This window comes from Arvicola amphibius, chromosome 12 (genome assembly GCF_903992535.2).
Source record: "Arvicola amphibius chromosome 12, mArvAmp1.2, whole genome shotgun sequence".
NCBI lineage: Eukaryota > Metazoa > Chordata > Mammalia > Rodentia > Cricetidae > Arvicola > Arvicola amphibius.
The window spans coordinates 63,250,029-63,262,206 of record NC_052058.2 but is presented as its reverse complement, the minus strand read 5'-3'; the positions used below and the strand labels follow the sequence as shown (position 1 = coordinate 63,262,206).

General features: G+C 41.1%; 1 protein-coding gene across 1 annotated transcript in view; it reads right to left on the bottom strand.

Annotated features, from left to right (window-relative positions):
* The window catches only part of Brinp2 (BMP/retinoic acid inducible neural specific 2), a 47,214-nt gene that overhangs the window by 18,626 nt on the left and 16,410 nt on the right, over positions 1-12,178 (bottom strand). Inside the window, exon 2 of the mRNA XM_038350031.1 lies at positions 875-1,065. Coding sequence (XP_038205959.1) covers positions 875-1,065 — 191 coding nt within the window. The remainder of the gene's footprint in view (positions 1-874; positions 1,066-12,178) is intronic.

The window sequence follows — 12,178 nt, the reverse complement described above, 5'->3', positions numbered from 1 at the left end:
CACCCCTCAGCAGCGTCTCCATTTAACATCCTCTATTGATCTCCATCACAGGCAATCTGCCTCCAAGGGGGAGACACAATTCTCCCCTCTCAAGTTGTTTATGAGAAGCCACATGGCTATTATTGCTTCCAGGGAAAGGGCAAAAGCTTTGAGGCTCTGCCTCCTCCCTCTCCCTCAAACATACACCCCCCACCACAGGCCGGCAGCAGGGCCCAACGCCAGGGGGAACTGTATTTTTGTCCACTGCACACGTAACTAAATGTTATGATAAACCCTGCATTCTTCTTCCCATAACTGGGAGAACTCTGTATCTTCTGTCTTGTGATTCTGTCCAGAGTCCTGGCTCCATTGTGCACAGTCTGGTCCCCACTCCCCATCCTACCAGAGGGAGAGCCAACAAATTGTTGGAACTGTGGTTTGGCTGCTCACCAATCTATACAGTAAGGGAGGAGGAGGGGGTCGGTGACTCAATGAACATCTGTCTATATCTGTGCCTAAAGACCTGACATTTGTAGCCACAGTAAGAATTAAGAAGTGGAGAAGTCACTGGGTTAAATAGCTAGTCAAAATAAAAGTAGGAGCGCCCCCTGCTGGTAGATGTTTCGTAGACACCTGTATGTGCCCTCCCAGCTCCTTCCTTACCCCTTACCCCCTCCCCTCATGGTGCCACTTTTAAGAGAATAGAAATGTTCTAGGGTGGTTTCGGGTGCAGAGAATACACTGTTCTCCGATACACCAAGAAAAAAAAATAGCTCTCCGGCAATAATAAGTCAAAAAGGAAGAAAAGATGCTAGGAGAATGATATTCAACAGATCATAAAAACTATTTTCTGCAGTAGAACAGCCAGTTGGCTGGGGCCGAGAATGCTGCTTACCTCCGAGAGTGGCAGAAAGTAAGAAATGGGTGCCGTACTTTTTGATGAGGTTTTCAGTAACCTGTTGCAGGTTGGGTCTCCTTCCGAGGAGGCGGATGTTGCGGACAAACTCTGGGGCGAGAGGCAGGGGCAAACTGAAGAAGTCTTTCCTTTCTAGGGCCAAGTTGTTCACTTTCCATCGGGCAAACTCCCTGCAGGGAAAGCCGCCATATTTCAGAACAAGAAGTATGAAGTCTGAAATAGATAAGGTCATTTCTCCCCTTGAGGCCTCCCTCCTCAATATCCTTTTCTCGTAGGGTGGAGATTTCCGGCCTGAAAAGCTGATCTCCTCCAGAGCATCTACCACCCAGGTTTCCCGCCCGACAGTGGTAGCTAAGTGTCTTCCCAAGGTAGTTGCCACGCCTCACAGAGAAGCGGAACAGAGAAGCGGAAGCAGCACATGCTGGGCGCGGGGCAGTGATCTGCAGAGGACTGATCGGGTCACAGCTGTTATACAGCTGGTGAGTTATACCATCCATTTTACTTCAGGTGCTCACTGCTGAAAACTGGGAAACGGGTCTACAATGTTTTACCGTTTGGGATCCAGATCTCTTCACACCCCCCTTGGAGAGAATTACATTCCCCTACTTGTTTATGCGGTTCCTATCAATTGATACCAAATCAGAAATTAAAACTGAGAAGATTCAAGTTATCTATCCAATATTACATTTGAAATTAACAGTAATAAGACCATTACATATAACCGAATCAATGCATTTCATGACAATAGCTCTATATCCTGAAACAAAGCAAATCAGACAGGAAGAGCATGTTGTTTCGTGACTTTGTAAATCTTCCATATCTGTTTGACAAAATAGTTTTACTCTCATGTTTGTTTCTGCATCCAGTGTGTCATCGTAATTGTGGACTCTTAATACTTGGGACCAAACTCAACTAAAGAGATGGCTATTTCTTAAAAGTTACTTATAGCATGGTGTCTGAAGCCATATCAATAAACATTGTATTCTACTGCATTGAAATCCAAAGTTTTATATTGTGTTTTAAACACATCTTTTTGCCACACATGATCGGGTAACAGCACATACTAGTCATTCTGGACATATCTGCTCACTGAGATAGGCAGCTCTTTTAACATCCTGGCACTTCATTGTAGAGTACTAAAACATCAGACTAGTAAATACCACCACCAAGTACATCAGAAATACCTTTAAATATCAGGAAGCTGAATAGTTCATAATAATGAATATAACTTTTCTGGAACTTGAACTTCATGTGAAAACTAAAATTTTATTTTTGCTAATAAATAACATGTTTTTCTAGTTTTCATTTTTGCTAATAAATATCATCAGTTTAAAAGCTAGCTTGCTTTTTTTCCAGAAAATGTCTGCCAAACGCTTAAGTCTAAATAACTATAGGTTGTCTGGTGCTCTTGCTTTCAAGAAAAGTAGGATTCTAGGAAAAAAGTTGCTTGCTCAGCTTGCAGCTCAACCACATATGTATTTTCCCTTGAGCTCACCATAGTTCTTTAGTGGCCTCAGACATGCACTGTGTCTGCTTCCCATTTCATCACATGAACATTAAAAAGACATGTCTCCAAGGTCAGTGTTTAATGCTATTATTAAACTGTACTACTTTAGGACATTCTCAAGTGAGGCTGGCATATTCTGTCTCCCTCCCTCTTTCTGTTTGCGTGTAGGGCTGTCTGTTTAGTTCATTTGTATTATAATGAACAATACATGATTACCAGATACATTTGGGACAAGTATTTTCATTCAAATTAACATATCAGGTTTTTTTTTGACCCCTCTCCAACTTTCAGAGCAAATGTCACATGAGTCCTGAAAAGACCAAGAACACCACATTTTAAGCAGCCTGTTTCAAAAGATGTCTGGGTTTCCTTATGGACACTTCCAGGAAAAACAAAACAAAAAAAAAAACCAAACAAACAAAAAAAGAAACAGCTTTCCTGTCTCAGAAAATGGTAAGATATCAAGTCTTCACAGATCCCTTACCCATCCCAATCCTGCTCATTGTGAAAGTACATAACCTTGGTCTAACCTTTGCTTCAAAGCCAAGGAATGCCAATGATGGAGCTTCAGGAAATAAAATAGGTAAAAATAAATCAATGAAAACCCATGCCTAATTTAAGCCTGCAGAAGTCTCCCCCACCCCATCTAATTCAAGAAGCGCAGATATAGAGGAGGAGCATATGTCAACCATCACTAGCCGAACAAAGAAAAATGGTGACTAATAATTCACGGCTTCAACTTAGTCTTTCAAATTTCTCATTGTGTGGCTTTATTTATCGAACAAGGCAAGTTAATAATAATATATCACCAGTTATTTCTTTTGTGCAGGAAATGCTAAACTTTAATTAAAGTACAGGGTATTTGTCAAAAGCATTTGCTATCCCAAATCCCACTGCAGGGTAGAGAACAGTTGCCTGATCTCATTTGTAGATGGCTGGATGAGAACCAGTATTCTCTCATTGGCTAGAGGATAATTACACTGATGAATCATAAAACCAGATTACTAAAAACAGAAACAAAATATAATCAAGAGAAAACCCCTAGGGTCATCAAACCCAGGCTCTCTGCCTTAGGATGAGATACACGTAGACTTCGTTAACTAATACTTTCTATCATGTTTTGGTTTAGATTTAAGGGTGAAGAGGAGACATTCTTCCATCTTCCGTGATTTCTTACGACGGACCATGCCCATCACTTTCCTGGCCATCTCATCTAGAAGGCCTTCTTATCTCGCTCTCTCTCCCATTTATGCCACCAGACTTATTACCACTGATATCATCTATTTTCTCTCCTTCTCTTCCCATTAGAACGTAAACTCTGCCAGGGTAGGATTTTCTTCCCTGCTATTAACTGTCTCTAGCAGAAGAGCCATCTTAACCATTCTTACAGGAGAACAACAGTGTATCTTCAGCAAGGTTTTGTTGGGTAATTGAAGGAGACATTTCTCATGCCTTTTATGTCATATAGCCTGCCCATTCCACCAGTTTTCAAATTAGTGGAAAATTTATTAAAAGATAGTTATAGGAATATCACCTAGGAAGCAACAAGCAATTAGTGATTGATCTGATATGGAATGAAACATTCAAAATGTGCATGTATCAGGAAGTTAAGTTTTGCTTATAAAAGTATATGAGCATAATTTTGGACACTTAAAAATATAAATCAAACCAGGTATGATGGCGAATATCTGTAATCTTAATATTTAGAAGGCAGAGGTAGGAAGATTACTACAACCAGCGTGGTCTACCTAGGCCAGTCAGGATTACATAGACATAGGCCGTGTCTCAAACAAACAAACAAAAAAAAAACAAAACACTGCCAGAAAATTCTTTTGATTTTTCCTTTTATACTGTTTGGGTCCTCACACACTGTCTGCCACAGACATGGGCAACTCATGACTGTCCACTATCTGCATTCAAAGCCCAGTGCATGAAAAAAAAATCTCTCAATTGAGACCATTGTGCTTTACACTCAGATATTAATGATCATTATCCCCATTCCTCTACAATGAATCTAGTAATTTCTACCAGTCATTGTGTTAAAGATTGGCCAAAAGAGAAACAAGCTTAGAGTTCTGCACTTTTGCTCAGTTTGACATCAGCCTTGGAAAGTCTGTTTGATGCAAGTCAATAGCTAAAGACTATTCCACTTAAACGAGGAAACTGAAGCTCAGAAAGCTTAGTAATTGCCTAATGCCACACCACTAGAGAGCATGTATTCTTTTATGCTGTTAGAAGTGGAGGAAAAGTTTGAGTATCATCTGCCTAGCTTCTCCAGATTATGATATATACTGAAGCAGGAGGATTACCATGGATTCCAGGGCAGGACAGGCAACAGTGTCAGATCTGGTCTCCAAAAGATGGGGGGGGGGGAGAGAGGAGAAGGAAGGGAGAGAGGAGGGAGGGAGGGAAAGAGGCAGAGAAGAAAAGGAAGTTGGGGGAGGGGATTCTCTCTTTAGAGTCCCTGAGGCTGCTCAGAGCAGGGTAAATCAGGGAGTCCAGCCTCCTTAGCACATGACCTGCTGTTCTAAAGACTGAGAAAGTCTTCAACATATCTGCGATTCATTTGTGGCAGACCCATCTTCCAGCAGACACCTTGGCTGAGGAAAACCTTGAAACAAAGATGTCATAGTTTTACCTAAAAGAATATAACCAGCTGGTAGCAGAACCTGAGCAAAAAGATAGCACTCTGGCCTTCCCCAGGGTCATGGTGGTAATAGCAAAAAGTGAAACCCAGAAATGTTAAGGGAGTAGCTTGGATGGAGTCACACAATTAGAGGGAGAACAAGCGTAACCCTCAGTGCCAGTGGTTAAGGTCAATGCCACACTGCTCTCGAGAACTTTGTCTTCTTTTGTGTCCCTGAAGTATGTACTTATGGCACTCCAATCCTTTCAGAAAGTTAGCTGTCTTCTAACAAAAACAGTGTCATTACTCAGAACATTCCATCTCTTTAATTATCTACACAAAACACGAGTTTACTATATATTCAATATAGCATACCTTTTATACCACGACAAAGCCTTTTCTGGATTTGCAGAAGAAATTGAGATTAAGAAACAAATCAAGCTCACATACAAAGCATCATGGGAAGAATCCCAGACGAAGACTGGAGTCCAAGTTTCAGGGGTGCTCAGGAAATCATAACACAGAACAACGAATGACCTAGAAAAGTGACTGGTACTGTCTTAGAAAGCATTTTACGAGCAAACAATAAAAAATGATGGATAATATTTAATGAGCTCTTACCATGTGTTAAGCATTCCAAGTACCTTACAAGGGCTATCTATAAAATATCCCTATAAAGAGGAAAACAATTATTTTCATCTTGTGGATAGTGATATGGAGGCAGGCTATTTTAATGTACCCAGCTGGTAACGGCCAGCAGGTGGCAGAGTCAGAGTTGGAACATGGCTTGTTTTGACAGGACATTGTTTGACCACTGTGATCTTGTACCTCTGCCGGAGAAAAGCGAAGGGGTGGCTCTAAAACTGTGAGGGGATGTATGGAGAGAGGAGGAGGAAGAGAGAGGTTTTGCTGCAGAAATGATGCGTAAGAGGGGGGAGGGGTGACAAATTGTGAAGCCTTTCTCTTGGGAAGCTCACTGGGTGAGCAATTCATTGAATGGAACCACATTTGCAAAACAGGGAAAACCAGCAAAAGTCGAGTCTGCTCCTGCAGTGGTGCATTGCTCTGTCATGGGTGTGGCTTGGACCCATAGGGTTTGTTTGCTTGTCTTTTAACGTGGTAGTCAGGTGGCAATGTTAAGAAGTAATGGGAACTTTAAGAAGTGCGGGGTGGGGAAGGAGAGAAAGAATTAAGATAGTTCTCATGGGACTATAGGGAGTTTTCTGGGAAGTCTATAATGCAAAAGAATGTTCCTAGTCCCCCCTCCCTTTGACTGTCCCTTCTTATTTTATTTAGTGATCTCGCCCTCCTGGGTTAAGTTCCACCATGATACCATCCACCATGCAATGCAGCTATGTGGTTCCTTACCAGAGACAAACTGCCAACAGCACCACACCCTTTATGGTCCCTAACTGTGAACTCTATTAGCCTCCTTCCTTTGTGAAGCAGTCAGCGGCAGATCGCTGTTATACTAATGGAATACTGACTAAGACGGACGTCAGCTTAGAATTAGATGCTAACTGCATGAAGGTTCGGGTGCCAAGGCTTCAACCATGCACTTCCACTCCAGTCAGCTTCCTCCCAGACCTTGGGGGCCTTTATTGTTACAGTGTATCTGTGGGACATCTGGGAAGGGAGTTTGAGCCAGATCATAGTACTCTAGGTTTGATAAGCACATTTAGATGCGGGTTCTTTTCAGCTGCTAAAAAACTCAGAAGACAATACTGGACGACAGCCTAAGCTAGCCAAAGTGTAAGTGTTCATTTCCAATTTTTCATTTAGCAGGGTTTTTTCCCCCAGTAATAAAATAATGAAGGCTTTTTCCCCCAAGAAAAGAATGTTTTCTATATATCAATTATATTAACACACAGTGCCTCAATTAAGCCATCATCTTTGTTTCAATTAAGACATCAAGTAAATCTCCATTTCAATTTAGCCATTTCTCCTAAAAATCTTCTCCCACTGCGTTTGTTACATAGTAAATAGCCTGAGAAAGCAAACATTTCAGACAGCACTGTTAGTACTACGGAAAGTTCTTTAGAACAGTAGAGGCCACTGCAGAAAAGCTTCCTGGTTTGAGCCAAAGGATGAACAGCGTTCTTGAAGACAGACATCAAGAAAAAGGCATTCATATGCATTTCAAAAGTGTGCTTCAGTAGATGGTTATTATCGGTAGACGCTCACTGCATTTTCCATCATCCGTTAGTGCAATCAGGACTACCTCTAAACAAACAGTATCTGTCAAAGTGCCAACTAATATAAACAAAAAATCATCAATAACAATTAAGGTAAGACTTATGAAAGGTGAATTCCGGATGGGAAGATGGCATCCAGTATGTCATAACAGACACACATACCATGCACAGCCATGTGTTCAGACATGTTTAGACATAAAGAAAAAGAGAGGGATTCTAAAGTTATCACTATTATTACTTTTGTCTGCTTCTCACTAATGACCTTGATTGCCAATAAATGATGACCGACTCTCCCAGGTGTACAATGATGATTGTACACGAGAGTAGAGAAACTTCAAGTCATGCCAAACTTCAGGCAACAGAAGCTTCAGAAGGGATTTGGACTGCGTCAGCTCTGAAACACCTCTGCCTTTGAACCCTAAGGAGGTCGCCATTGATAATGTTAAACAACTACAGGCTGTTCTAATTCAAAAACTGTAAATAGAAAGTGGTGTCTCCAAGTCATCACTGCTCCACAGCACTGTGTCCTGTGTGACACAAGGTCAACAAAAAATCTGCCAGCAAGAGCCTCCCTGCAGGGTCTCACAGCGTCCGAGGATGAAAGCTTCAGAGAGAGCACAGCTGGGGTCTTCCACCCAGGTGCTCTTTCCACTTAAGCACCACTTTTCAGGCTTGTAAACTGAGAGCATTGATCCAGCCCCGTGAAGAGCCATTAATTATGAAGGTTTCCTACCTGTGAAGTCCTAAGGGAGAGACATTTAAAAATAGAATGTATTGGATGGATAGGTGGGTAGGTAGGTAGCAAGATAGATAGATAGATAGATAGATAGATAGATAGATAGATAGATAGATAGATAGATGGATGCATATACAGTACATACATATAAATAAAAAGATGGTAAATGACAGATAAATAATAGAAGATAGGCAGATGATTGATAGATAGATAGATAGATAGATAGATAGATAGATAGATAGATAGATAGATAGATGGATAGATAGACAGACAGACAGATAGATGGTCAAAAGTTGAAATCCAGTAATAATGAATAGTAGTCTAAACTGTACATAGCTGTACTGAGACTTTATGCTAAGAACTACATTTTTTTCACTACTGATTTTCTAATGACTCTTATCTTTCCACCTTTATTGGGAAAATACACTCATCACATTACCACGGTTATCGATCTGGTTGTCATCTGAAAGTCACGTTCCGCATATTCTGAGTTGGCAGCTCTCTGTGTGCGCATTCACCATGGCACCCCTACAGGCTTGGCAACATCCTAGCCTAGAGTCAGTGCACCCTTGTGTGCTAGGAGCCATTTGTTCCTCCTGAGTAAGACTCCAGGAATCATTGCTGTTTCCAGCACAGTCAACCGATCATCACCTGCTCACTCAGGTGACAGTTCTCAGAATAGGACTGGGACTCCCTGAGAGGTGGGGGAAGTCTTAAGACAGCTGTAGAGCCCAGGATACCTACCACCAAGCACCATCTTGTAGCTTGAAAATGGCCCACGCAAAGGGGCTTAAATAATCACTATCGCTCCTTTCCATTTTGGACCCTGATAGTCTGTTTTCAGTAACCTCTCTTTGGGGAGGCATCGCCTACCTTCGATGCTCAAAGGGACTACTATGTTGTGAAGGGACTAAACTATCATTCTCCAAGTAGTTGCTATGGAATGGACCCTGATCATAAAAAATGTGCCTGGATTTCCTTGAAAAATGAAGAAAGATACAGAATAGGTTTCTGAATAAACTATTCAAGGACTTTGGAACAATGAAGAGGACTTAAGCCAAAAACATGAATGATTTTGTCATCTTCCATGACTTTTTTTAGTCTACTTAAACTGTCAACCAATGATTTTCAGAATATTTCTCACACCTCAACCGGTTCTGGATAAATGTAAATATTGGGCTCTCTTAGCTCACCTTTTGCTTAGAGAGATGTTTCTCTGGACAGTTTAAGGCTTGCCGGTTGGGCACAGGAGACTCAGTAAGAACCACTGAGTATTGCATCATCGACTTTCCTAAAGAGTTTGAGTAAGGCCTTTTCTTATTCCTTATCTATACCAATGTCCCGCACACCCAGGGCTCAATATGCCATGCAGGAATACTATCATTTTTCTGTTTTTATAGGATCACAGTTTTAAGCTCAGAAAACTCACAGGAATGTATAGTTGGCTTCTTGTTTTATTTTGTTTTGTTTTTACTTTTTAGAGGCCCACCAGCCAGCTCCCAAATAATCACATGGGGGTTTATTCTTTCTTATTAATGCCTGGCCTTAGTTTGGCTTATTTCTAGTCAGCTTTTCATAAATTAAATTATCCTGTCTAATCTTTGCCTCTGGGATTTTTGTCTTTCTCTATTCTATATACCTTTCTCTAATTTTTACTCTGTGGCTTGCTGTATAGCTGGATGAGTGGCCGCTTCTTTAATCACTCCTTCATCTTCTCTTCCCAAATTTCTCTTCCTATTTATTCTCTCTGTCTGCAAGCCCTGCCTATCATTTCTCTTCTCTAGCTATTGGCCATTTAGTTCTTTATTAGACAAATCAGGTGTTTTAGACAGGCAAAATAACACAGCTTCACAGAGTTAAACAAAGGTAGCATAAAAGAATGCAACACATATTTGCATTATTAAACATAAATTCCACAGTTTAAACAAATGTAACATATCTTCAACTAATATTCCATTACAGAAATAGTCAAAGCCAGCAAGGGCTTTGAGGGAATCCAGTTGTTCACCTCAGAGACTCAACTAAGAATGTTTCAGATTTTCAAGAGCAATATTTTAAGGGCATTGAGAATTATAAGTGTTTTGGCTCCTATACAGAGCAAAGTACTTCTATACATATCATATCATCAAAAGATTTCTAGTTCAACAACAGATTACTATAATGTTCTTGGCTATTAGAGTTTATACTGCTATAATGAATGAGACATGATTAATCCAAGTCATAAAAGAAATGATAATAACAACCATAATTTCTTATATGGGCATAATGAAATCTTTTAGTATTTTTTCTTAAACTGCAACCAATTTTCATGCATGTTTAGCTAGTTTATTATAAAAACCTTGGAGGGGATAAAGGGGATATTATTAACCAATTATTAACCTTTTACAAGTTAACAAGTAAGAACACTGGAAACTGAGAAAAGTGATTGGCCCCAAGTCTCAGTCGATTAGCAATTGAATTTGACTAGCTTCTGGGTCATGCTACTAATGATTTTATGTCTTTGGTGGCTGGCCTCAAACTCAGGTTCCCAAACCCACCATTGTCATCCTACCTAGATAGTTCTTCTTTGTTTGCTAATTTATATAGGAGGGATCCCCAGGCAATAAAGCTTTCATTTTGAAATCATTGAGTTAAATATGACCTCAGCCCCTACAACCTTGAAAGTACAAAAGCGGACATGAGGGTTGTACTTCCTTGATGTTCTAGTGCCCTGTCCTCACTGTCTGGAAGAACTCAAGAAGCCTGGCATGGAGGTAATTTAGCAGCCTGCTGTGTTCTCAAACAACGGCCCGTAAACAATGATTGGCCAATTTCATTCTAATCTTTTCAATTTTGCTCTAATTAAAATCAAGCTGCAGCTTTCAAACAGTTTAATTAAGGCTGATTGGAAGAGGTGGGGAAGGGAGAGTCAAGCTTAGAGGAGGAGAAGAGATGACTGTTTGGTGAGTCACACTGCCCTTTAGAGCTTAGGGATGTGAAGAGGGCACCAGAAATGGCATGTCTGTGGAATTAACACGAAATGCAATAGATTATTTGCAGTGAAGGGCCAGTGAAATCATAAGGCCAGAAAGGACTGAACAGGATACCAAGTGCTGTCCAGGCCCAGAAACCCCATCTTTGCCTTGACCACTCAGCCTGCTCTTCTAAAGCTCACCTGTTCACCTGTGGGGAAAGTGACCCTCCTCCCCATGGCTCACCTCCTGTGGAGCTTGTTTCTCAGCAAGACCACAGTCCATCCTAGCCTTCTCCCTAGTAGGCTCCATCCTCACTTCCTGTTAGTCTTTTCACTTCAAGATAATTCCCACAGGCTGGAGTTCCTTCCAGTACTCTTAAAAATTTAGTCATATTGAAATGAGATAGACCATCTTCTATTTAGCTGCATTTGCTTTCTATACAGGATCCTTTTCTTTGGCCAACTATTAGTTCTTATAAGAATATTCACATCTCTAGCCCTTGATGTTCAACTTTTACTTCTCGCACTTGACTTTGTCAATGCATTTCTTTCTAAACACCCTCAGACGGATGTGTTCCGAGACAGCGAGGGTTCACTGGAGGCAAGTGACAGTACACTGACTGCGTCATCACCATCATCTCTCACATGCTCTTCTTGAACATTAGCTCGGGTCCAGTCTTCACTGTGTCTCTATGTCACCAGGAATGGGACTGGATGTTTTACATGCTTTAAAACCTTTATGGAGATCATACAAATGTCACTATAGTAGACTGAGTCCTCGATCGTGCCTGTTTTAGGTCCTCAATATATGGCTCAATAGAACCAGTCACTTCTCAGAGTAGAATTTATTTCTCAACCCCATATATTCAGACTGTGGTTGTATTACTTTGCTTTGGGCAAAGGAATGAAGTCATAAGAGACCGTGTGACCATTCCTGGATGTTTCCTCAAGAGCCATTATCTATCATCTCTCTCTCAGCTGCTCCTCTATCCTCTCTAGGAAAATCACACTCTCGGGGTATTCTTCTAGTTCTCTTCTTTTAGCTTTGACCCTAAAATAAGTACCACGATGTTGGGAGCAGTGAGACCCCAGATCCTGAATTTCTTGTAATCCCCGATCTGAGTGCCTACAGCTGCTCTGAGCACGAGACCTTCAGGGGTTCCTGATGGCAGGAGAGTGGTTTCTGGTGGGTTTGGCTGGGGAGTGGCTATCTCTATATAATCTGCCCCTGAACACAATAAAGGGGGCATTCTTGGGGAATTCAAG